General features: G+C 40.8%; 1 protein-coding gene across 1 annotated transcript in view; it reads right to left on the bottom strand.

Moving 5' to 3' along the window:
* Positions 1-6174: 6174 nt before the first annotated feature.
* The window catches only part of SLC6A11 (solute carrier family 6 member 11), a 184891-nt gene continuing 163284 nt past the window's right edge, over positions 6175-27781 (bottom strand). Inside the window, exons 12-15 of the mRNA XM_054976982.1 lie at positions 18142-18244; positions 15965-16065; positions 13745-13915; positions 6175-6327 (exon numbers count right to left, since the gene is read on the bottom strand). Of these exons, the coding sequence (XP_054832957.1) occupies positions 6175-6327; positions 13745-13915; positions 15965-16065; positions 18142-18244 (528 nt within the window). The remainder of the gene's footprint in view (positions 6328-13744; positions 13916-15964; positions 16066-18141; positions 18245-27781) is intronic.

Here is a 27781-nt window from a genome sequence, read left to right as displayed (position 1 = left end):
ATTAATGACTATCCGTGCTGTCTGGGATATATAAATCGACTTAGTCCATTTTATAAAATTGTCTCCAAAATCTGTATCTTCCAAGGTCTTAAACAAATTCAGATAGGGACTCCATAATTAAAAAAGACAGAATTTTTGCTCAGAATACCTTCAATATTATTGAAATGGATTGACCTCTTGATTGAAAAAAGAATCTCGTCATGGAAGCCAAATGAACTTTCATACTTTCCAAAACATGATTGAGATGGGTAGTCCAAGTATCGGAAACTGTAAAATGGAATCCAAAATAGCAAAACAAGTGCTCTATGTAATGTCTGTTAAGAATCCAGGACTGGCTAACTTTTCTATGAATACCCACTTCCTGAAAAACTAAAATCTTTAATTTGCCATAATTGACAAATAGCTGGTTATCCTGACAAAAGATGATCTGGTGAATTGTGGAGGTCCTTTTTTTGACCTGCTTAGCTACTAAATTGGGCTTAACTATTGTAACTTGAGATGCTAGATATGATAAGGCAGGTAATATTACCTATCTTTCAGCCAGAGGGTGTAGTTTTATTGATTACTTTTTGGTTTCATTTTCTATTTCTGACTACATTAGATATTTTTTGTTGAGAAATTATTTTGAGAGTGATCATTCACACTTACAGATGGAAATGAAAGCTTGTTCTAGTTCCAGCATTATGGGAGGATGTTTTCCTAATGTTAGGGCCAGAAATTGTCTCCAAAATTGGTGCAAACACTTATTTCATCAGATATTTTGGTTGTGACCAGATAGAATTGTATGTTTGTGTATGTGATGTTTCCCTAAGCCAACAACTTCCAGCAAGCCAGAGTTAAAATAGAAAAGAAGAATAACTTATATTTACAAGATGAACAACATATGAGTGAGTGGATTCAAACACTTGAATACCTCTTATATTGTAATAGCCAAGTGGCCCCTATCTGCAGATAAATCTGCAGATTGGGGCCACATTGACCCAAGGGAGATTTTTCTTCAAACTTGGGGGAACCCCAGACTTGCAGAAAAATCTTAAAGCAGAAAAGGGTGTTTGTGTTGCGGGGGTTAACCCTCACCAAAAACCTAGAACAATACACTGCACAAGTGCAGTGAAGTGTTCTCAGCAGGCTGGGGAGGGGGAAGACAGGCCACCCCAGAACTTACGTGATGATTACTAGTGGCTAGCCTTTGCCTTTCTCTGGCCTAGGCAACTCAGCTGCAAGCCATCTTGAGGCTGTGTGTGATGGCAGTTAGGTGCCTTGAGGCCAAGATAGCCTGGAAGCAGTGTCAATGAGCCACACCAAGGCCATGCATGGCTGGAACAAGATGTTCAAGGCCAGGAAAGCTCAGGCACCATGGCAGTGAGTGGGGAGAGGCAGGAGGAACTGGGAAGGGTCTTTGGGAGCATGTGTGTGAGGAGAACCTTCCAAACTCTTTCCCCTTTTCCATCCTTCGAAATACATTTCCACTTTGCCCTTATCAAACACTCTTCTCTTTTGACCCCCTCTCTACCCAACCCTCTTCTCCTTTGCCCCCCCCTTTCCTTTTGGAGGAAGTGCAAAGGGGAAGAGTGTTTGGAAAGGAATGCAATAGAGGAAGGCTCTGCCTAATAGAGGGAAAACAGAACCATGGCACAGCTCCTTGGAATTCCTCCACACACAATTCTTCCCGCTTATTGTTATTAAGTTTTGAACTTATAACCCCACAGTCTCATATCAGTGGGTGGTTACACTACAATTTAACAGATGTCAGAAGCCAACTTTCTCTTTGCTGCTCCACTTCAGCAGCCTCAAATCCTTCTCCCTCTCTAACTTTCTTAACAGATCTCAACTGCCACCAGCCCCAGCATTCCATTAGCTCTAATTGGGGTTTGTTGTTGAGAAAGGCGGAATCTGTCCATCACATCATGGATGATAATATATCTTGGCCTCACCTTGTATTCTCAGCAACATGAGATCATCGTATACTATCACTTGGTGCTTGACTTGGGAAGGAAATCAAATTAGGTTATTCTGGTCATGGCTGCTCTCTCTTGAGCAAACAAATTAGTAAATCCAACCCCGATGCCATGTGAGAAGCTGAAGAATCTGCCTATTTGAAGAACAGCCAATGGCCAGAATAATATCATTAAGTTCTGTTGCCATTGAAGTGTGATACATTCGCAGTGAGAGGGACGTAAGGTTAATGCTGGATGGAGAACTTTAGCTGCTGGTCTGTTTAAATTGCCAGAATACTGTTCTGTTCTTCTGGACACAAATACAGGTTATACTTGGTTATACTAGCAAGGGGGTGAATTGGCTCTAATTGTGAAACATCAATGTTTTCCACTCAGGTTTCCCCCCATTGGTTCTGGCCCCATACTACTTCGACTTATCCCTTGATTTCTGCACTTTTTTTGCCTTTGAAAGCTACAATTATATAATTATATAGATGTATTAATATAACCAAAGTAGATTAAGGACACAATACATATGTTCATGCATTTTCTTTAATTTTTAAAAAAGGAGTAAGAAACAAAATGTTGTGCTTCTGTGAATACCAAATAAAAACTTTCTTTGTGTAAAACAGAGCATAAATGTGGGCTCTTCTTCTCTTTTGAATAATACTGCATATAATTCAGAAAGGGGCAGTATTGTCTCCTGTGCATATCAAAAGAAATCATCACAATATAATTGCTTCTTCACATTTTGTTCCAGAAAATAATCACAAATGTAGTCAGGAATTTGAACCCAATCCCCTTCCCCCCAACCTTTTAAAAAATCAGTACAAGTATTAAATGGGTCAAGTATTAAATGTGCATATTTACAAGCACAGCAAATTAGAAACACTGCTTTAGACCATGCCAAACCACATGTATGTGTATAAAGCTATAGGTGAAATAATTCATAGCAGCAGAGAAGGTATCTTATTCCATAATGAGTATCTGTTGAGTTACTTGGATGAAAATAACAGCCCAAAGTCAAGTAGAATCCATATCCACAAACCACTGTGTGAAAGCTGCTTTAACTTAAATGAGAGCCTGGATTGCCTGAAATTATGATACTATGTCTAGGGGATGAAACACCACACCCTGAAAGACATCACCACATACTTTGGGATGCTCTTATTTGTGACTAATAGGATTACCACAACAAATTCACAGGTATGAAGCTGCATGTTTAAATGTCATAGCTGTGACTCTCAGTGATGCTACTACACACTGAGTAACAGGAAGACAGTAAATACATACTTCAGCAATACAGAATGCAACCTACTTTCCAGAAGCTTGGTTTTCTTATTACTAGTATTTACATAAAAATGCATGTATTCTAGGAGCAGATAATAATCCAACAATAACATATAAAATAAATAAAAAATTTACTTGCACACATTCATCATTAATCATGATAGTCAAGACAGAGCCAGTGGTACATATGGAAGGCAAAGTCTGATTTTGTCACTGCCTCTTTTTTTTTGAAGCTAGAGCATCTATGGGACAAAGAAGTGAAACTGTAGAGATGCACTGAGGAGATTCCTCTAACATGCATCTTCCATATTCTTTGAAGTTCTAGATTAATTACTTTTATAAGTTTTCAGGTGACAGACCAATTAGTATGGTCCTGAAAACTTGTATATCTGAAAAATGAATAAAGTGTGGCAGACAGCTCGGCTAAAAGATGACAATTAGCTGTGAGCTCTTTTTAAAAAAAATTGGAAACAACCTTGGCTTGTATATTGATGTACTTAATCATGTTTTTTTAATGTTAGTTATAAATGGTGATTGTTTGCTTTACAATGTTATCTTTAATACTGTGGATGATTTCTTTAATACTGTAATAGACATGCTTATACAGTGTTTTTTGGGTATGGTGATGCTTTCCATTATGGAAGATTATTAGTAAAGCACCAAAAAAAACAAATACTATATTTTTTCCCAGTGGAATGTTATTTTAAGTTATTACCAGAAAAAGACTAGAACTGTGTGCTTTGGTAACAGACATGTACATATATAGGGGAATACCACACACACCGAAAGCTGTATAAAAACTGCCAATAATTTAGTCCACCAGCATAAATGAGATATGAAAATGATATGGATTGGTCCAGTTCATTAATTTAAATAATAAAACCGATTTCAAAGCCAAATGTAACATTCATTTTACTGTTCAAAATCTGTTTCACTTGATATCAAGGTCAAGTTAAAATTCCTCCGTTTACAATACCAACACAAGATGATGATCAAATTCAGTAATTCTAAGCAAAATGGGCTCTGTCTGTTGTAGTGAGTTTACATAATCAAGGCTAGCAGAACAAACACATGTACTCAAGGTGTCTTAGAGTGGCTCAGTTGTCCCTTTATTTTAAACTACCCTCTCTGACAGCCCCCAAAACAGTGGTTAAAAAAAAACAAATTGGTGGATTTTTCAATAAAACATGCTTTTAGAGAAATTGGAAATTCTTGTATGTTTTAGGAACTGTGGGTAGCCATAACAGACAAAACAATATGGAGCATAACTATATTATCTTCTGTTTGTTGAGCAGGCTGTGCTTTAAAAGCCATATAAATACTACATATTATATAACTATCATATTCTTTGTTAAAAACATCTTTTACTTCTTTTTGAAGAATGCTTACAGATAACAAAATCTGACTAAATAATCTCTTACCATTCAGTAATACTTCCCTTTGAGTTTCATATGTACAAATGTATACAAATTTTCCTGTGAAAACAAAACTACAAACGATGAGATATTTCATGCAGTCATTGGGGTCAAGTACAAAAGACAAAATGTGAAAATTTCAAAAACCACATGAAGCAGCACCCATGAATTCAGACTCTACTAAGGTTCCTACTAACTAACAGATTTTTAATACAAAAATAGTTTTGACAGTGAATTGAAGAAAAAAAATAATTTAGTAGTGACCATTTTTCACCACATTTCTAGAACTGCTGTAAGCAGGTCAAGGATAACAACAGGTTTAGAGGATGTAGTGCTTTTTCAATTTGTCCAAGAAAAAGATTTGCTATGTACTGTTTTATAAGTAAAATGATCTCCAGTAGTCACTGAGACATTGAAATGTTGTATGTATACCCAAGAGTTATCTCATGCTAGCATACAGGATTGGAATCAGACTAAATTCTGTACTCACAAAAGACACTTTTGTCAGTCAAAGAGAATTTCTCTGTCTCCTCCCTCTTATTGCACTGACCACACTGAAACATTGCTCCTGGGGGACAAGGCAGGAACAACATGAGGGGACAATCTAGGGTTTGCAACGGGAAGGAGGAACTGGTGGAAATTATACTTACTTTTAGTGGAAAATTTAGTCTGGATCCAAAACATAATGTTGACATTTTTCTTGGAACAGGAGGCTCCAAGCTACTTTCGTAACTCCTGTAAACTTCAAAAGTGGCATGCATGAGCTGTGGGGATGCCTGTTCAATAAACATGCCCAAAGCCAAGCTAGGTATACAGTTATTTGGATTATAGCCAATGGCAACATCAGATATCAGACCAAGAATATTGTTCACAATGGCAAAACTCAGGTCTACAGCAGCAGGTTTGCCAACTGTCAAATTTAAGTTTGTAGCATTATTTCACCCAGTATAAAAGCTTATGGTCTGAAGATTAATGTTGAGGTCTGAGTCTAGTGACATCTAGGAAATCTATTTGACAGCCAACAGAAAGATTTTGATTGACACCTATGGGAATTGGATCAGGCCCAAATTCAGAAAGCTACATACTGAAACAGAGCTATACATCCAAAGAAATCCCTTTAGGATATTAATATAAGGACACTGTGTTCACTTTATATACATACAATAGAAGCTGAAATGGTCTGAAATGCTTACAAATTAGAAAGTGTATAACTATACAACACCATGTCTTTAAAAAAAGTATAAAAGTTTTACAGCACATTATACAGGTCCCTCTAGGATCTATAAACACTTATGGGAACCACCATATTACAAGTCATCACTAACAAACAATTCTATTTCATTTTTGATGTATATATATATATATATTTATATTCGTTACTTATACAATTAAAAATCACTTTTAAACAAGTATACAAGGTTCACTTTAAAATTAACCTGTTAATAAGTCTGTGCAAAACAAGCTGGGCTCTATAATTAAGTGAAGTATTCTATTTACTTTTATTTATAAAAAAAAATCAAATGAGAGTTCTTTCAGAAGTGTGTCTCTTTTTCTGTTATGGTTGAAATATTGCCATCACCTTTCAGTTTGGCATCATAGTCATTTACTGTAGCAGCATATGAACCTCCTCCAAGCTTTCCTCTCATTTTCAAGTCTGGGCTGGCCACAATCAGCTTTCTGAATTTCTAAAAAATGAAGAAATTGAAAATGCTAGTTATTTCTAAGCCTCATACACACTCTATCCAAATTAGCTATATGGGGACATAAATACACATACATTTACCATCTCTTATACTTTCATTGACTGAAACCAGATTGTACTACTTCTAGTCTGTCAAGTTGCACAACTTTTGACTGAATCTTATATGATGACCAGGGCTTCCTAATATTGCTGCCTGCCTTGGGACTGGTAGGATGCAATACATGGTTGTGCGTTATTGCTTAGCTTGATGAATCACAAGTTGTGCAGGCCTGTACTTTTTCTGCTTTCAGCGTATGGCTTGCATCCAACAAATTGTATATAATGTAATGATTGCAAAACAAAACATTGAGAAGAACATACCTCAAATGCCAAATCTGAGATTATATCATGAAGCGATCTGTTTGACATGGCTAAGAGATTGGGTAAACCTAACTAATCGTAAGTTGCTAACTTTGGAAGGGCATAACAATATTTTTGATTGGCATGCTTATTTACGGTATGACAAATATAAAATGGATGGTATGTTTTTACATCATTATATAAGAAAAAGTATTTTCTCTGTATGGCTGAAGTACAAAAAAATTTCGGAAGAAAGAAGACCTTTATGGATTGTTCCTGCAGAAGTCATAAAACCGCATTCAGAATATCAAGGGAAGGAATGGCTAACTTATAAAGACTTGTTAATGCATGGAGATATAGTTAAAATGAAGAAAGAAGAGGACTTAACTTTTAAATATGGATGGCTACAATACCGACAAATCAAAGATGTGTATGAGTCAGATAAAAAGAAATTTGGTTTCAGAAAGGAAAATTCAGAAATGGAAAAATTTTTATTAGGAGATGATAGAAAAATGATTTTGAAATTTTATAAACTATTATTGAAATGGTATACAGAAGATGAAGTGGTTAAGGTTCAAATGGTGAAATGGACACTAAATTTTAATAAAGAGATTACAATGGAATCATGGGAGTATTTGTGGAAAAATGCCCTGAGAATATCTACGTGTATCAATTTGAAAGAAAACTGTTATAAAATGATGTATAGATGGTATTTAATGCCAAAAAAATTAGCAAACATGAATAATGTAATGTCAAATAAATGTTGGAAATGTCAGGAACACGACGGTTCCTTTTACCATATGTGGTGGACTTGTGATAAGGCAAAACAATTTTGGTTTTCTATTCACGCTGAAATATTGAAAATTTTGAAATGTAACTTGCAGAAAAATCCTGATATTTTTCTGCTAGGACTTAATATAGAAACTATAAATGTGAGGGATAGAACATTATTATGGTATATGATTGTAGCGGCAAGATTGCTGTATGCACAATATTGGAAGCAAGACAAGATACCAGAAGTTGATGAGTGGATACAAAAACTTTTGCATATGGTGGAAATGGACAAATTAACTAGAAAGCTAAAAGAACAAAGTTCAAATGATTTTTTGATGGATTGGAGAAAACTGAAAGACTATCTGGAAAAGAATTGGGATGTAAAGGACCAATTGTGGTCTATGGATAATTTTTGATGAGTATCATGTAATTTGTTGAATTTAGTATTGATTGTAACTTTACCTTTGAAGATTACGGAAAGTAATAGAATTAGAGGGAACAATGTATGAATTATAGGGTATAAGAGCTGTTGGAGGTCTGACAGGGGGGAGGGGAAGGGTGGGTTGGGGATAAATTTGTACTTAGTAAGAGAAAGAAATAATGAAGTGTATATGTTTTCTTTTATGTTTGTTCTCAACCTATCCAATAAAATGTTTCTATTAAAAAAAAGAGAACATACCTAAAGGTTTCTTCTCAGTGGGGCGAAGGCACCCATACTGGTTAGGTCACACCTCCTCTTGCTCCAGTTGCAGCTATGCAAATTTTTTTGAATGCCTTCCTGGGATTGTGCATGTGCATCCCTCCAGACATAAAATAACCTAGTTCAGGATGTTCATTTCAACCTTTTATTATAACATTTTTTTTAAAAAATAAAGGACTCCAAACATAAACAGAGATATAGCTTTCTCTTAATACTATTTCTGAACTGCAACTAATTGAATTCCTGAAACTTGGGTGGGAGAAATAGATGCCTTTGCCCCACTGAAGAGAAGAAACCTTCAGGTAAGTTCTTTCCAATGTTTCTTTCTCCTTCAGTGAAGGAAGGCATCCATTTTGGTTATGTAATCAAACGTAGCTTGGGTGGGAGAAATTTACAATACTGTTACAGCACCCTTTGTAATACCCTTCTCCCAAAAGCAGCTTTTACAGAATTTTACTGATCAATTTTATATGTTTAACAAAAGTGTTAAAGGACGACCATGTCACCGCTCTACAAATCTCCTCCACAGGAGCCCTTCTAGAAAAAGCCACCATTTGTTTCTTTAGTATATTAGGCCTTAGACCTTTTTTCCAATCCATATGTAGAAAAGTAATAATACCCTGTGTAGAACGGTTCCACAGATCCTTATTCTGGCTAAATGACCAAGAATAAAAAGTTGTCCATGTGTGGTTGTATATTTTACTAGTGGCTGGTCGTCTGGCCTGGATCATAATTTATGTGATTCTCTAGGCAATCCTTCTAATTCAATGTCCTTCCATTCAGTTTCCATGTCATCAATTTTACCCAGGTTGGATCTGGATGGTGGACTGGACCCCAGGACAGTAGATCGTGTCTGATCAAAAACCTCCATTGTCTCCTGAATGACAGCTGAATCAGTTCAGAAAACCAGTCTTCTCATCCGGTACAGGGCTAGCAGAATGATGTCCAGTTTTTCTTGTTGTAACTTGGCCAATACTCTAGTAATGATCGGCAGTGGGGGAAAGGCATAAAGTAGGCCTTTTGGCCAGTTTTGGTACATGGTATCTGTCTCTTTGCCTCCCTCTTGCTGAACCTGGAAAGGAATCTTGGTACTTTCTTGTTCTTGGCCGATGCAAACAGGTCCATCACTGGCATCCTATGTAATTTTGTGATGTCTTGGAACACTTAGTTGTTCAGAGACCACTCTGCCTGATCCACATCTTGCCGGCTCAACTAGTCAGCCAGTATGTTTAACATTCTCTGGATATGAGCCCGCTTGTGGGGAGGGTGGAATAGAAATGTGAAAAATAAATATACTGAGCCCGTAGACCCTTTAGGTGTTTTTTGGCCCACTGGAAAATCTGGATAGCTTCCTGGTGCAGAGGAAGGGCTCTTGTTCCTCCTTGACAGCAGTTATATTGTCTGTCCTTATCAGCACAAACTTCCCTTGAACTTGTTTTTGAAAGGCTAGCAATGCAAGTTTTACTGTTCTGAGCTCCAGCCAATGTATGCTGTTCAGTCTCTCTGTTGGGGACCACTTCCCTTGAACTACCTCTTCTAGGCAGTGGGATCCCCAACCTGTCAAGCTGGCATCTGTCGCCAAATGATCTGATGGATCTGGCAAAGGGGAACTCCTTGTGATAGATGGAACAGAGATATCCATCATTTTAGAGAGTTCTTTAATGCAGTAGTCAGCTTGATGTTTCTGTATCTTTTCTCCTTTATGTCCCTTTGGTAAAGGACCAGAGTCCACTGCAGCATTTTCGCATGTAATTTTTCCCATGTCACTAAGTTTATTGTAGATATGAGAAGTTGTGCCAGTGTCATTACATCTGCTCTCTTTTGACATAGTAGAGTCGTAATTAGGTTTTTGATTTTTGTTTGTCTTTCTAGTGGTAAGTAAACCTTGGCTACTAGTGTGTCTATCTTGGCTCACAGGTGTATTAAACTCTGTGACTGAAACATCTGATTCTTTTGAGTGTTTATCAGAAACCCACGGTCCTGGAGAAAATGAACTACTGTCTGTATGTGTGAACTGGACCCTCCTTGTCCCATGCCCTTATCAAGATATCATCCAAATAGGGGTATGTGCGTATCCCTTGTTGTCTTAAGGCTGCCACCAAGGTGATTAGTACCTTTGTAAACACCCTTGGTGATGAGGACAGATTGAAGGGGAGAGCCTTGTACTGATAGTGTTGCCTCCTGAAGGCAAACCAAAGGTATTTCCTAAATAATGGGTGTATTTGCAGTATTGACTGCAAAATGGATTGCAGGAATTCCATTCAGAATTTTTGTTGCATCACCCAGAGATTGTTTTCCTTTAAGTTCAATATATCCCTCCAGTCCCCTTATTTCTTGTGGCCTAAACAGAGGCTAGAATATGCCCCTTGGAAATGTTGCTGAAAGGGTACAGACTCTATGGCGTTAGTTTCCAGCAGGTGATATATTGTCTCCTGCATCAAGCCTTAGATTATATCCTGGGGTACTGGTGAATGGATGAAATGATGAGGGGGAAGTAATGAAAATTGAATCTTGTATCTGACTTTCACCATGGATAAGACCCATCGATCTGTCGTGGTCTTTTCTCAATCGTTATTAGAGGACATAGATGGCATAGCCTTCCTCTTTTCTTTAGTTTCAACCAGGACTTTGTCAAGTGCCCTTTCTCTGAAGAGCAGTTGACCTGAATATTTTTCAGTGGATAGGTTAGACTTAGATAGGATGTCTACCTTCCAGTGTTTCAGCCAGAGGTTCCTCCTTACAACTACAGTTGCTGCTTGGGCTCTGGTACAAAATTGGATGCTGTCCTGTGGGCATTCAAAGCAAAATTGGCAGCTCTCTTGATCTTTAGCAGAGACTTTTTTAGAGCTACTGGATCTAGTTCAGGCTGTTGTAGTAGATCATCTGTACAGATTACCCCTGCACGGGTGAAACTGGAACGAACTGCTGAAGCTCTTTTTGCTAGCAAAGCCGCCTCATGTGATTTTTTGAGGACAGAGTCATTCTTTTTGTTCACTGGGTCCTTTAATACAGCAGTCCCCAAACTTTTTGGCACCAGGGACCGGTTTAGTGGAAGACAATTTTTCCATGGACCAGGGGGAGGGATGGTTTCAGGATGATACAATTGTGCATTTTATTTCTATTATTACATTATAGAATGAAATAATTATACAACTCACCACTATGCAGAAACAATGGGAGCCCTGAGCTTGTTTTCCTGCAACTAGATGGTCCCATCTGGGGGTGATAGGAGGCGGCAGGCGGCGGCAGACAGTATAAGGCCAGTACTCACGGACCGATCATCGGAGAGGGCTGCAGCAGCAGCAGCCAGCTGCAGCACACAGAGCCACCTGGCAGCTGCACCGCCACGAGGTCTATATTTTTAGTGCAACTGTGCAGGCAGGAGGCCAGTGGTGCTTCTCCACTCTCCAGCAGTGGCCATGCCACTGGAGGAGAGGAAGAGGCAGGCAGAGGCAGACTTGGACAGACAGCAGGCAATGCTCAGGGTGGCTGGCTGCCCAGCGGGCCCGGTGGTGACCAGAGGAGGTAGAGGCAGACTCAGGCAGGTGGCACTCAGGGCGGCTGGCTGCCTGGTGTGCCTGGCAGTGACCCAGCACACAAAGGTGCAAGAGCAGGGCAGAGCAGAGCAGCAGCAGCTCCAGCAAGCACAGCCACACTGACCACAGCACGAGGCAGCAACTGCACATGTACTAGCTGCACATGTACTAGATATCATAATAGCTGAGGGGTTAAGAACTCTCCGTGCCAGAGTTCTATCTTAGGGAGAGAGAGCTCCCTGTCTGAGCATGTCTGTGAACCTTTGTGGCTGGGGAGGGCAAGGGGATCTGGCTCTATCCAATCTGACCTTCTTAGCACTTTTATTTGAAGCCTTGAAACGCTTACGTCTAGGCTGTGCTCTTTCTGGAGCTGACAATGCATACGAGTCTGAGGACTCTAGAGCTGTGGAGATAGAGGGGCTGAGTACTTGTAGGCATTTTCTAGTCTCTGCACATTCACCCATTGATGATCTGTTGCCCCCTGCTACCTCTTGATCAAACTCAGTTCTCCCTCCCGCTTCAGGGAAATAAGGGTTTATTCTGGGGCCTGGAACTTGTGCGGAGTTTATCCAGGCCGCTTTCCATGTCTGCATGATCCATTCCATAGGGGGTGCTCTGAAAAGAGCAGGAAAAAATGGTGTACCAGCCATATTTGTTACTCATGTTGTAGCCAGTGTTCCCGGAATGACTGTCTGAGCTGAGGGAGAAAGTGCATTGGTGAAGTTCCAATTCTTGGGTCTTGGCTTGCCAGGAAGGGACTGAGAGGGGGTTGAGTCATTGGATGAAGTATCAACTCACTGCCCATGTGGCTGATATTGCCTGGTGTGAAGGTATTCCAACTTGGCCTGGTGGCCTCCACATTGCCGAGATGCTGACCCTCCTTGCCTTTCCCATTTCTGGTTGACAGCTCTGGTCATGCCACTGACGTTGGTGATGGCAAGGTAGGTCTGATCAAGGAGAGATCTGAGGCTTCAGAACTTCCTGATCAGTCAGCTTGTACCACTGTATCTCTCATTTGCCCGTCTCCTTTGTTCGAGGCCTTGGATGGGGAAGGTTTGTCCTTCACACTTTCTCTTCCCCACAAACCCAAGCCCTGGATCTTTTTGGGAGGATTACTCTCTATCAATGCCAGGCAATTGGATAACTTCTTCTCATGTTTTTCCTTCTAGATAGTAAGAGCTAAGCTCTAGCATCTTCCTGGAATAGCAGGGCTATTCAAATTGGAGGGGTGCACATGCACGATCCCAGGAAGGCATACTCAAAAATTTACATAACCCTGCCTGGAGCAAGAGGAGGCACGACCTAACTAGTATGGATGCCTTCTTCCACTGAAGGAGAATGAGACTTCCCCAAATCTCCCCATCTACTGAACTGCTCAAAATTATTCTTGGGATCGGGACCTTCGTCAACAACATTAGAAACATGGAGAGTCTGCAGTGGGAAAGGGCCACTGGTGAAAATTGCTCCCTCCTTGCTTTTGGTAGAAACTATCTACAGGATACAAACCATTAAAACCCATTTTCATCTTTGTCTTACTGTATGATAAATATTTCTGAGTCCTAGTTTTCCACCAGCCTCATACTGCCTATACTGCATGCCTATATTGAGTCATAGTCAGAGAGCTAGAAAGCTTTTAACAGATTTTGTTGCCAAAACCCCTACACCATATCCAACCATTATCCACTCTATTAAAGGAAGTTGTATGACCTCCCTTGGTTGCTTATATCTTTTACATTTTTTATAATGTTTAATTTAACTATATTATTTATGATGCTTATCATCTGTTGAAATTAAACAAACTACAATTCAGCATTGTTGCTTTCTTCTTTATAGCTGTCACTATGACCCCTCACAAATTCAAAGTAAATAAATTGATTGCTATATACATTACTGCATTAAAAAAACTGCTAGGAGTACATAGACACCAACCTGACCTTTGTAAGTTCCCTCTAAAAGCTATTCAGAATACTCAAGAGCTCAGCTTATCATGACTTGTTCCCAAACCCTTTCTTTGTCATTGTTCTATTTAGCACCATCATTACATGTCTCACCTCTATGATAGTTCCTTCTGTCTTCCACAATTGAACACAGATCCACAGTGGAATACAAACCATGGAAGAAAGAGCCATCATCCACCCTATGCCATAGCCCCAATCTGGGTACGTATATACATTGTTGTATTTCAGAGGTTTATATTTCACCAAGAAGAAGATGAAGATTCCCTAAAAGAGAGTAGATTACATTTATTCATGCTAAAAATAACAGCAGCAATAAATCAGGAAGCCCATTCACCTTAGAACACTGAAATGCTATGGTAAGCTTTGAAGAGAAAAGTAGGCCACTATTGGGCTGGATTCTATGGTTTCCTTCTGCTAAATGAGGAAGTCTTCATTTGACAAAACATGCCATTCCCCCTCAAAGCAGGGCTCATTCTCCAACAGCATGGCTCCAACAGCATATAGAAAGGAAATATAGAATCCAACTCATTGAAATAACATAGGTTCTTTTACAGGGATCATATCTTATGTTTAAATCATAATTAGCTTTCATTTAATAACTGCACCAATGGCTTCTTTTTAATTTGATAGCATGCTGCAGAGACTAAATTGTGCATGAAAGACTACAGCCAGGATCCAAAGAGCTGTATGTCTGAATGAAAACTCTCTTGGACTGTAGAGTTCCTCCCTTGGTATTGTCCCTATTACCCAAAGGAACATATTATGGATGGGCACCCAGTCCTTAAGAGCTGCCATTTGAAGACACAAGAGGCTGCAACAGCAAGACAGGGAAGTAAAACCTAAAGCTTGTGGGCAATACCATGCACAGCTCTTTAGATTCTAGTTTTTATTTGTGTTTAATTCTGTAGGTTGTGGGAGAAGAAAAAGCATCCTGTATAACACTGTAAGAACATTTGTGGTGCAATGTAGACATTTTGATGAATGATTCACTGTGATGCAACAAAGCCCTGTTCCATCAAGGGGCAACAGGACAATTAACAGTTCAGTTCTACCAGCCTGGTGCACCTGGACAGAGATGTTATCTTCCAGCTATTTAGACAAGGCTTGTCATCCAGGAGAATGATTCTAATTAATTTCAGTGCTATTTGGGGGGAGAAATTAGCACTACTGTGAGAGTTCTGGAAAGTTACCAGAAGATGGCCTTCCTATTGTTTAACACTGCTGAGAAAGCTATAACTAGCCTGCGATCACAGCTTCTTTGGGCTTTAGTGCCTTTTTGGTGTGCTTATGTGCTTCAGCTGTGGTGCTTCTGTACTTACATGGTTCTATGCCCTGCTGCTACTCTGTGTTGGAACAAAGTTCCAGCTCAGCTCCAGGTACCAATTATAACAACTAGACAAGGTAGATGGTTGTTGTGGGTAGCTTTGCTGTTTCCTTATGCTTCAGATCTGCTGAGATTTGTACTTGTTTGATTTTAATGAATTGTTAATTGGATACTTAATTGAATACTTAATAAAGATATATTTTTATACAGGAGTCTGTTACTTGTGAGTAACACCACCTTGGAACCCAGGAGAGGTTGTCTGGCAGCTTTGCCTGGGTATATTAAGGAGACAAGGGGTTCCTCTGGCTTCCAGGCATGGAGAGTCAGAGGAACGGCAACAACCCCCTTGCCCTTTACAGAGCTTAGGCCCTACTTGGAGAACAAGGGAATGTTACATTCACTATGAGGTAGTAGCCACTGTGTGGTCAACATTTGCATTCTATTATGTCCTGTTTTCTCATTAATTAATATTCCATTATCATGGGCGCATGAATTTTGTTTCACTTTGAAAAAAGCCCAAGTCATCATGCATATTTTTTCAAAAAATATTATTTTAACACTGTCAAGATTATAATTTATTCAAGGTCAATGATTTAGCTTCCTGCAGAGCAAGAAACTGTGGCTCTTAACCCCCTTTAGTTCCCTGCCCAAACAAAGATTGATACTCAAGCATTTATGCATGTGTTGAGAAAGAACTATGTTGAGAAAGAAACTACAATTAAGTCTTTACAGATATGGAAAAGAAACATAGAAAATAGTTAAAATGCAACAGGTTTATCACAGCTTAATCTGGATGTCCCATAAAAAAGAGTGAACAAATCATGGCAACTGTAGATTGACTACTAAGGAACCAGACTGAGAAGAGGAAATATTAAATTAAATATTAAATTATGTTGGCTTCATTTAGAAAAATGTTTATACTACATTTTTGATGGTTCTATCATGTGTTTTGATGGTTCTATCATGTGAATCACACTTCTATTACTTACAGCACAAATGCCAGGAGTAAGCAACATCCAACACCATTTAATTAATGCCAGCGGTCTGTACCCAATCATGTCTTCAATATTGTCATAAAAACGATTGCTTCCTATATCAAATATGAAACAAAATTAATAAAGAACATATCTGATGCCCTTGTTTCTGGTGTAATGAACTAATGAAAGAATGCATGCTTTCATTTTAAAGATAATATAGTTTTCATGATGGTCAAGGAAAGCCTGAATGCATGAGTCAAGGGCATCATCACCTTGAACATCCAGATAGCTGAAAGCACTATATTGGCTAGGCCTCCTCCTACCATCCCTGAAACGGAAGGCATGGCTTCATAGGTCCCAGATTATAGATGGTTAGACATGGGCAAAAACAGAAGAAATCCGAACATGGTGTTCATTGTTTGTTGCCATCCATGAACAATGAACAACGAACATTGATGAACATGACCTGTTCATGAACATGTTTGTTGTTCGTGGGGGCCAGCAGGCTCTCCTCCAGCCATCAAGATCCCTACCACACCACTCCCAGAAACCAGTAATAAATAATAGCTTGATCTGGAGCCTGGCAGCAGCTCTGGAACTTGAAGAGGTAGATCCCTATCCCACCACACACAAAGAAAATTCAAGCTCCAATGCACTCTCCCTGTCTCTCTCTCAAAATGCCAACAGCAACTGTCTCTCACTGTCTGCAAAACCAGAGCTCGGAGCACCCCCCCCCCCCCGCTCTTTGCTTCCTTGTAACAAATTTGGAGCTCCACACTTGAAAGGAAGACCTGCCTATCAAGCTAAATTGGGCTTAGATTGGGGTTTCCAGGGCAACAGCAGGAGTTCAGACAGAGTTCAGGCAGTCCCTGCCTAAGTTGCCAAGGGAATTGATTGAAGGTGCCAGATTGTCTGGCGTGACGAACAGCAACAAACAGCAATGAATGAGGCTTGCAACAACCACCTGTTCGTTTAGAATGGGGCCTCATGAACAGCTTGTTCGCCAACAGCTGATTGGGCTGTTCATGGCTTTTTTTAGTTCATATTGCTGTTCGTGCCCATCTCTACAGATGGTTTATGTTGCTAGATTGCATTTGTTGATTCATATTTTAACAGACATGCATCTGAGTATAAAACTGCTTAAAAACAAAGATTGTGTGCTGGTTTCAATGTAAAGCTTGTGTCCTAGGAATAACTCTTATTTATTTATTTATTTATTTATCAAATTTATACCCTGTTCTCCCCGCAAACGGGCTCAGGGCTCCAGGCAGCCAACAACAAAGGAAACCATTATGCATTAAAATCATAAACAATTATCTAAAAATAATATTTAAAAGCTCAGTACAATAGAGAGTACAAGACTGGAGCCATAAATAATACAGGCTATGTTAAATTATCTAATAAAAACATGGATAAAGCTGTGGTGCATACTTGGGGCAGCCAATGATGGAATACGTGGGGGGACAGGCAGGGAACAATTCACTGGCTCTCATCCAAAGGCCCAGCAGAACATCTCTGTTTTACAAGCCCTGTGGAACTGTAACAAGTCACGCAAGGCCCGGACCTCAATTGAGAGTGTGTTCCACCAGGCCGGGCCAGACAAATGTCCCATGGCCAGGGACCACCAAGAGATGTTTATCCGCAGAGTATAAGGCCCTGCGGGTGACATAGTAGGAGAGGTGGTCCTGTAGGTATGCGGGTCCTAGTCCGTGAAGGGCTTTGAACACTAAAACCAACACGTTGAACTGGATCCAGAACTGAACTGGAAGCCAGTGCAGCTGGCATAGCACAGGATGGATAAGGCAAATTACATATTACAATGAAATAGGAGAAAAGAAATGCAATTAGCTTGTGTTTGATTTGGCTGAAGGAGCTATTATGATCAGATATGCATGCTAAAGACATGAAATCAGCAAATGCATTTCAACTCTACTTTTTATGTTATAGCAGAAGTACAAGCAGAGAACATACAGCTTACTTGTACTTCCTCTACTACTACAAAATAAAATGTGAAATCAACCTTAAAATTGTTCCCATGGATACCATATATAACAACAATTAATTACAACAGGACATCCATACAACTTGCTATGTGGAAATAGTATGAACTAGGGAGAGGTTGAAATCCACACTAAAAGTGCACAGTCTGATTTCAGAAGTACCCTTAAATAGCACACCTAATGACTCACCATAAAACCAGCCAATGCAGATACATTCAAATATAGCAACGAAGAGAAGGCACATCCCACTGGCTGCATAGGAATCAAATAGCTGGAAAACATACATTCCACCCTGAAAAACAAACAATTAAAAATGAAACAAAAGTAGATGCATGGACAGGATATTTTGCAGTTCAAATAAATCTTCTCTTCATTTATTAAAGCCTAAATCTTTTTTTTTTTTGGTAGCAGCAGCAGCCTTTTAAAATCATTTGGGCTGGATTATTTATTTATTTCAGCATACATTTTATTTTGTCTTAATTCATTTGGATTTGTGCTAGTTTTAAGCCTTAATGTTAAGATTTTAAAACATTGCATACTAGCTGGAGAAAACCCTGTTTGGATATTTATTTATCATTTATAAAGTTTATTTGCAAAGTGTTTATCACTAGACTCAAGGCGGATTATACAGTGTAAATGGTAAACTGATACAATCGGTGGGATGAGAAGTCTAATAGCAACATAATAGGACTAGGATTACAGAAATATGAACAACTTTCCACACCTCAAGTATCCACAGATTGAAGAATACCAGGAGAGATTGATCAATTCCAGAGAACTGCCGAAATGTACCATGGGGTTTGTTTCACACTGATTTTCTCTTCAGACCACACTGATTAGGCAACCCACTGATAAACATTAAGCTAAGTGGCAATCCCTCCCTGCAGGATATCATTGTCTGGTAAACTGTTACCTTCTTTTCTGTGCCATCTGCCTTTAGCAATTAACATCCAAATCTATCAGGGCCAGCTTGAAAGTTAATTTCCCCACTGGCTGGACCAAAGTAGAAAGAGACCATAATCCTCGTCCCCAAAGTTTCCTAATACTCCCAAAACACAGTTCTATCTCTCAAAGTGTTCTTTTGAAAAAGCAAAAAGAGTCCAGTAGCACCTTTAAGACTAACCAATTTTATTGTAGCATAAGCTTTCGAGAATCAAGTTCTCTTCATCAGATGCTCTGTATCATGCATCTGACGAAGAGAACTTGATTCTTGAAAGCTTATGCTACGATAAAATTGGTTAGTCTTAAAGGTGCTACTGGACTCTTTTTGATTTTGCTACCACAGACTAACACGGCTAACTCCTCTGCATCTTTTGAAAAAGAAATGTGTTTCTTCTAGGACGTAAAAAATCACCAGTCCAGGAGAAATGCCTTACCTCATGTCTCCAATCCACTTGTAAGCCTCAAGATGCTAATAACTTACTATGTCTTGGGCTGCATTCAGACTTCATCCTATACCACTGTTATGCTGGCCACTATATCTAGTTAGTTGGAATGTGATAAACAAGGTTTCTTAACTAGACCTTCTGCTGACACTTTTCCACCAAGCATATTCATCAGGCAAACATACCATTTTTAACAGTCACAGTCAGACATGATCTGATCCTTGGATCTTCATACTTTGCCGCTGTCTGATGCTGAACAGCTGTGATTATTTATGATTTATTTATGAATTGCATGGTAGATTTTAAGTATAATCCTATGCAGAGTTACTCCAGTTTAAGCCCATTGAAATAAATTGATTTGAAATTAATAAATACTGAAATATATTGACTGAAACCAATGAATGTAGACTGGAGTAACTGTATACGGCTGCAATGTTTGTCCTCTGATTGAGATACTCGCTTTGAAAACATACTTTGCCTTGTTTGGGTATTCTGACCACACAATCTTAAATAGTTAGGGACTTGGCAGAGTTACCCAATGGACTTAGAGCGGGACCACAAGTGACGCCTGACACAGGTTGGACACTAGTCAGCTTCCCTCAAGTTTTGATGGGAAATGTAGGCATCCTAGTCTTGAAGCTTGGCTCTCTGACTGCTGTCCAATGGAATTTTCAACTGTCACTTGTCCAACATTCCGCCAAGCTGCCTACATTTCCCATCAAAACTTGAGGGAAGCTGACAAGTGTCCAACCTGTGTCAGGCGTCACTTGTGGTCCCGCTCTTAGACTGGAGTAACTCTGCTTAGGATTTCACTGTTTGGAGGGAAAAAACACAACTATCAGGCTTTGCAAAATATGTGAAATGGTGCCAGTTGAATTATAGTGTACTGTAATATACAAATACACTGAAAAAGTAACCCGCTGTATAGCATCTAAGCTGCTCACTGTCAACCAAACAGTCTGTGATTGGCAAGCAGAATGTTAGATAAACCAGCAGCTATTTTAACATCCATATTCTTCATCTCAGCTTGTGAATCCTGGTTTTTAGTAACTCTGATTAGTGGTTATGGCTGAATGCAGGAATCCCAGCTTGTTTAGTTGCACCACCTCAGGGCAGAAAGTCACAGCTGCAGAGCATTAAAAAACCTCTTGCAGTTCCTGGTATAGCTGGCAGCAGACACACCAGTATTTTCAAGAAGACTGGGTAGTTTTGAATGTCTGCTTGTAGTAACTGTGATTAGTTCAATTTATTTTTATTTATTATTTATTTAAAATAGTTACTAGCCTCCTTTCCACCATAAAGAAGCTCAAGATGTATTGTCGAAGGCTTTCACGGCCGGAGAACGATGGCTGTTGTGGGTTTTCCGGGCTGTATTGCCGTGGTCTTGGCATTGTAGTTCCTGACGTTTCGCCAGCAGCTGTGGCTGGCATCTTCAGAGGTGTAGCACCAAAAGACAGAGATCTCTCAGTGTCACAGTGTGGAAAAGATGTAGGTCATTTGTATCTACTCAGGAGGGGTGGGGTTGAGCTGAGTCATCCTGTAAGAGTTTCCCAGGGTGTGGAATGCTAATGGCGGGAGGCTTCACTGTATCCTGAGGAGGTTCTTTTGCATATGGATTGGTACTTGATGTGCTAATCTTCTCTGCAGGGCTATTGTCGGGGATAGAATGTTTTTGTTAGCCTGGTGTTTTTCAGAACTGGAAACCATGCTCTGTTCATTCTTAAGGTTTCTTCTTTCCTGTTGAAGTTTTGCTTATGCTTGTGAATTTCAATGGCTTCCCTGTGCAGTCTGACAAAGTAGTTGGAAGTGTTGTCCAGTATTTTGGTGTCCTGGAATAATATTCCAGGACACCAAATAATATTCCAGGACACCAAATAATATTCCAGGACACCAAATATTCCAGGACACCAAATAATATTCCAGGACACCAAATAATATTCCAGGACACCAAATATTCCAGGACACCAAAATACTGGACAACACTTCCAACTACTTTGTACAACACTTCCAACTACTGGAATAATATTCCAGGACACCAAATAATATTCCAGGACACCAAATAATATTCCAGGACACCAAATATTCCAGGACACCAAATAATATTCCAGGACACCAAATAATATTCCAGGACACCAAATATTCCAGGACACCAAAATACTGGACAACACTTCCAACTACTTTGTCAGACTGCACAAGGAAGCCATTGAAATTCACAAGCATAAGCAAAACTTCAACAGGAAAGAAGAAACCTTAAGAATGAACAGAGCATGGTTTCCAGTTCTGAAAAACACCAGGCTAACAAAAACATTCTATCCCCGACAATAGCCCTGCAGAGGAGATTAGCACATCAAGTACCAATCCATATGCAAAAGAACCTCCTCAGGATACAGTGAAGCCTCCCGCCATTAGCATTCCACACCCTGGGAAACTCTTACAGGATGACTCAGCTCAACCCCACCCCTCCTGAGTAGATACAAATGACCTACATCTTTTCCACACTGTGACACTGAGAGATCTCTGTCTTTTGGTGCTACACCTCTGAAGATGCCAGCCACAGCTGCTGGCGAAACGTCAGGAACTACAATGCCAAGACCACGGCAATACAGCCCGGAAAACCCACAACAGCCATCAAGCTCAAGATGGCTTATAATATAAATAGACTATTATAAAAAAGTTAAAAACAGAGTTTAAAACTAGACATGGGCACAAACAGCAATATGAACCAAAAAAAAAGCCAGGAACAGCCCAATCTGCTGTTCAAGAACAAGCTGTTCATGAGGCTCCATTCTAAACAAACAGGTGGTCATTGCAAGCCTCGTTCGTTGCTGTTAGTCAAGCCAGACAGTCTGGCACCTGCAATCAATTCCCTTGGCAACTTAGGCAGGGATTGTCTGAACTCTGTCTGAACTCCTGCTGTTGCCCTGGAAACCCCAATTTAAGCCCAATTTAGCTTGATAGGCAGGTCTTCCTTTCAAGTGTGGAGCTCCAAATTTGTTACAAGGGAGCAAAGACCGGGGGGGGGGGGGGCTCCCAGCTCTGGCTCTGCAGACAGTGGAGAGGGGCAGCTGCTGTTGGCATTTTGATAGAGTGCATTGGAGCTTGAATTTTCTTTGTGTGTGGTGGGATAGGGATCTACCCATTCAGGTTCCAGGGCTGCTGCCAGGCTCTGGGCCAAGCTATTATTTATTATTGGTACCTTTCCTGGTGCCTGCTCAGGTCAGGTTTCTGGGAGTGGTGCAGTAGGGATCTTGACCAAACTTGGATGATGGCTGGAGGAGAGCCTGCTGGCCCCCATGAACATCCAACCACGAACATTTTTGTGAACAGGTCATGTTCGTAAGTGTTCGTGAGTCCCTGTTCGTGGATGGCAATGAACATCATGTTCATTGTTTTTTTTTTCTGTTCATGCCCATCTCTATTTAAAACACAGATAAATACATTACAAGCAGTCAGTAAACCACGGTTTAAATTAACCACAGCTAAATGCCATTTTAGAACCACATTTTAAAAATTACAGTTAAGAGTACCTTTTTTTTAATTGGCTGTAATTGTTGACGCCCTTTTCTCTCTTTGTTTATGGGTTAAATTTTTTAAGCTGGTACAACTCTGGAACATCAAGTATAGCTGTATGTATCTAAATACTATCCTGCACTCAAAGCTTTTCTTTAGTGAGTGATTTCTCCAGGGGCAACCCCTATGTTGGGAAAAATGTAGAAGTCTACTGAAAGCTCTATTTTATATATCTCAGAGGAGGAGAACTTACTTAGAACATGTATGATCCTGTGTAAAAGTTTCCTAAGAATGCTTTATGTGAATGGACTTACAATACATTCTACTGATTCCTACTGCAAGTTTGTTGACAGCATGTACTCCTCCAGCAAAGAGCAACAGAATATAATTCACTGTTGTGATTCTTTTGTCTTTTGCATTTCAGTTATTAAAATTTTTGATACTTACAGGATTCTTGGAGTTGGGGATGCAAGTTAGGTTCTTGCCTTTCCTGGTTTGACAGGAGAAGGTTGGAGCTCCATTGGTGGTAAACACAGAGCACAGAGTGACTTTTTAAATGTACTGAAGGAGGTAGGTGTTTCACCATTTCTTAAGAAGCTCTATTTACCTAAGCATGACGAATAGCTATTGGCCTGTATCTAACCTACCATTCTTGAATAAGGTAAATGAGCCTGACAGATCACACCCAAAGACTGCTTGTAAATGGTTCTTCCTCATCCTCTTGGAGAAGAATGACAAGTTGAGGGCCTCAGGGATCTGTCTTGGGCCCTCTATTGTTCAACATCTTTATAAAGGGCTTGGATGAAAGAATAGAGGGGATGCTCACTAAATTTGCAGATGATACTAAATTGGGAGGAGTAGCTGACGGAAAGTCGTCTGTAATTAGTGCTTCCAAGCGCCCCGCTTAGCCCAACAACAAAAAACACTGGAGCCAAGACGTTGTGAGAAGTAGTGCAGATGGTGTATTTACAAGTCCATATTTACAAGTGCAAAAATGTGCTCAGCATACAAACAGCAGACTGCAACAACTAGCAGAGTCACAGCCTGACAGAATGAGAGAGCGAATCCAGAGTCCAGTCCTTAGGTCCAGTCCACAAGTATCCAAGTTTTCTCGTGTAGAGTGACAAAGGTTTGCACCAGGCACCAAGCTGAGCAGATCAGCAAAGTGCAGACCTGTGGCTGGACCTTTAACTGTCTACCAGCCTATAGGGAGAGGTAGAGTCAGCCAATCAGCACAAGGCTGATGCAATCTATCTGCAACCCAGCTAAATGATCAGGTGTAAACCTGTCAGAAAAAACTGCTGACTCACCTCCTGTTAAAGGGCACAGCAGCCCGTACACATGTGCCAGTGAGTTTCCAGTTACTTTGAGTTTTTATTTTGACACTCCTGCTAAACTCCTTGACACATGTCCCATATCATATATATTACGTTAAACAGTTTTTCAACACATGATCGGGTTATTTGTTTGTTAGGTGGTAACAGCTGACCTTACACATTTACACCGTTAAACAATTGTTCAGTAAACATGTTAAATTTTGCCACATCCAGGCCTTTCGTAAATATGTCGGCTACATTCATTTCAGTGTTCCTGTACCTCAGGTCCAAAAAACCCTTGTCAACGGCTGTTTTGACATTTTGGTACCTGATCCCAATGTGCTTGGAGCGATTTTTGAAATTCTGCTCCTTAGCTAATTGAATAGCAGCCATGTTGTCACAGTGCACAATCACAGTGCTTTGGGCTACACCAAAATCATGGCATAACGAGGTAAACCATTCTAGTTCTGTGACACAGGAACTTAAGGCACCAAATTCTGCTTCTGCAGAACTTAGGGATACAAATGTTTGTTTAACTGCTTTCCACTGAACCAGGGCTCCACCTAGAAAAATAGCTATTCCGGTGGTGGATTTTCTCTGTTCCCTGTCTCCTCAACTGGAGTCTGAAAAAGCAAACAGGTTTGTATGGCAGACTGCCAGAGTTAGTTTCCTGTTGCTAGTGCCCTTGAGAAACCTCAAGACTCGCTTGGCTGCCACCCAGTCAGATTGCCTACGACTGGCATTTCTCTGGCAAAGACGGTGCACAGCATATGCGATGTCAGGCCGAACCCAGGAGGATAGATACAGGAGAGACCCCACCAAAGATTGATATATCGTTTTGTGAGCAAAAGGCTCACCTTCTTCATCACTGTTATTTGTGGTGATGGGAGTGTTTACTGGCTTGGCTTCTGCCATGCCGAATTTGTCCAGAAGCTGCAGAATTTTTCCTTCCTGGGATAAGACATAGGTCCTGTTTGAGTGCCTTGTCACTTCCACCCCTAGGTAGTGCCTTAAAGGGCCCAGGAATTTTAGTTGGAATTTTTCTTGCAGCTTACTCTGAAACCAAGTTAGGTGCTGCTCATGTTCTGTAACTAGACACAGGTCATCTACGTAAACCAGTAAATGTACCCATTTACCTTCCCTTTGTAACGTATACAAACATGAGTCAGCAATGCTCTGTTTGAAACCCAGAGCTTTTAGTGCCTGGTCTAGGCATTGGTTCCATTGCCGGGCACTCTGTTTCAGCCCACACAAAGCTTTGTGCAGTTTTAAATGCATACCTTTTTCTCCCATGGGGAAACCTGGAATTTGATCCAGGTACAGACATTCTTCAAGATCTGCATTGAGGTAGGCAGTTTTTACATCAAAGTGGAAAGCCTCCCACCCTCTGAAACCTGCTACAGCCAATGCAGTTCTGAAAGTCTCGGTTTTTACTGTTGGAGAAAAGACTTGGTCATAGTGTATCTGATTTACTTGTGAGAATCCCCTAGCGACCAGTCTTGCTTTGTATTTAACAGAACCATCCTCCAGTGGTTTCTTTTTAAAAATCCACAGGCACCCAATTACCTTTTCACCCTTGGGTAGCCACATTGGTGACACAACCTTATGGGTAATGAGTGACTGGTATTCTTCTTGCATGGCAGCCTTCCAGCCCTCTTGCTCTTTTTGTGGCAGTTGTTGAACCTGCCAAAAATCCTCTGGCTCAGAGGTGTATACATGATTTATGGCCCAAACCGTACAGGAGGCACACCCTTATTTTCCCTCTGTGACCGCCTCAGCTCTGCCTGCATTTGAGCAGGACTGGAGGAGAGAGAAGAATTGTCTGTGTTTGCATGAGGGGGAGATTGGCTGACAGCCGACTTGCTCTCCTCCTGCTTCACAGAAGTATGCCGTTTCTTAGGGCTGGGAGTTTTTGGAGTTTGAACATTTTCTCCTGCTGAGGAGGGGCCAGCGGCAATAGCAATTGTGAGTGCTTGCTATCACCTAGCCTCTCCCAGCCAGAATGTTCTTTAAACCCTGCGGAACGGCTAAAGATTACCTCATTACTATCACCCAGAAACCTGTAGGCTTTTGAACCTGACTGATAGCCGAGAAAAACTAGCTCCCTTGCTTTCTTGGACAGGATCCGTCTCTTTCCCAAAGGGATGTTTACAAAGGCTTTACTCCCAAAAACCCTGAGGTGATTTATGTTGGGGTACTTCTTATACAGGGCATGGTATGGAATGTCCTGTATTGAAGAAGTCCAAGTCCTGTTGGCCAAATAGCTGGCAACCTTCATAGCTTCAGCCCAGAAATGTTTCTTCAGACCGCTATCAGCCAAAAGGGCTTCCATTATAGTTTTGAGAGTTTGTATCCATCTCTCAGCCACACCATTCTCCTGAGGAGACATAGTGTTGGCAAGCCTCTGTTCAACCCCTTGCTTCTGCAACCATGCTTTTAATTGGTTTGAACAGAACTCACCCCCCATCCGACTGGATTGATACCACAGCAGTATCCAGCTGTCTCTCAACTCTCTTCATGCAGTACTTGAGCGTACTAAAAACCTCAGACTTATGTTTCATGGGATACACCCAACAAAACCTTGTACAGTCATCCACTATTACAAGCACATATTGGTTCTTAGAAACACTTTGGGGAAACGGGCCAGCCACATCCATATGAACCAGCTCAAGAGGCTTGGCTGACTGCCTCTGGCTGTGCTTAGCTACTGGGGCTGCCTTGCTTTTCACTTCCTTGCAGATATTACAGTCTAGGAAAACATCGCAAGGCTTCACCTTTACCCCTAGTAGTCCCAAAGTTTTCTCCAAAGCCCCAAAAGAAGCGTGCCCAAACCTATGATGGAGTATGTGCAAACACCCATCGTGGTCAGGGCGGTTACTCACATGGCTAATGGTGGGAGAGTTCTTAACCATGTAAACATTGTTAGTTCGTAGTCCAGACAGCAGTTCAACTCCATTCCTGGAAATTGTACACTCTCCGTTAGCAAAGCACACAGCAAAGCCTGCCTTGTCAAGGTCAGCTACAGAGAGCAAGTTACTCTGCAAGGATGGGACACAAAGCATTCCCTCCAGGGAGTGTTTCAACGCAGGAAAACAAATCTCCCCTTGACAGACAGTTGCAGCAGCTTTGCCGTCTGCAAGGGAGACATGGCTGAGTCTGGGCTCCGATTCAGTGACCAACAAGTCACGTTCACAACAAAAGGATTGGGTAGCGCCCGAATCCACGAGCCAGACACTCCCACCAGACACTGAGGGTCCAGCAGACACCAGTGAAGTTTGAGTACGCTGGGTCACACCACCGCTCGCAACTCCTGCTGACTTCTGCTGCTTTTTCTTCCTCCGGCTGGATGGGCAGGTATTCTTAAGGTGCTGTGTAGAGCCACAGGCAAAACAATGACGGACACGCAGTGCAGTTTCCTCGCTGGAAGCTTTCTCCGGCAGGTGCTGGGACGCTCCTCTGCATTGTCTGCTGATAGCACAGCTTCTGAAGGTCGCAGAAGCAGTTTTCGCCTCTTGCTGCCTTGATTCCTCCTCAAGCAGCAACCCTGAGATGAGGCCCATAGTTAGACTGTCCACGTCTCTTGCCTCCAAGGCTGTAATGAGGCTATCAAACCTGGCA

Source organism: Eublepharis macularius, chromosome 4 (assembly GCF_028583425.1).
Source record: "Eublepharis macularius isolate TG4126 chromosome 4, MPM_Emac_v1.0, whole genome shotgun sequence".
NCBI lineage: Eukaryota > Metazoa > Chordata > Lepidosauria > Squamata > Eublepharidae > Eublepharis > Eublepharis macularius.
Note: the sequence above shows the minus strand (reverse complement) of the source record. Positions and strands in the feature narration are given on the sequence as shown.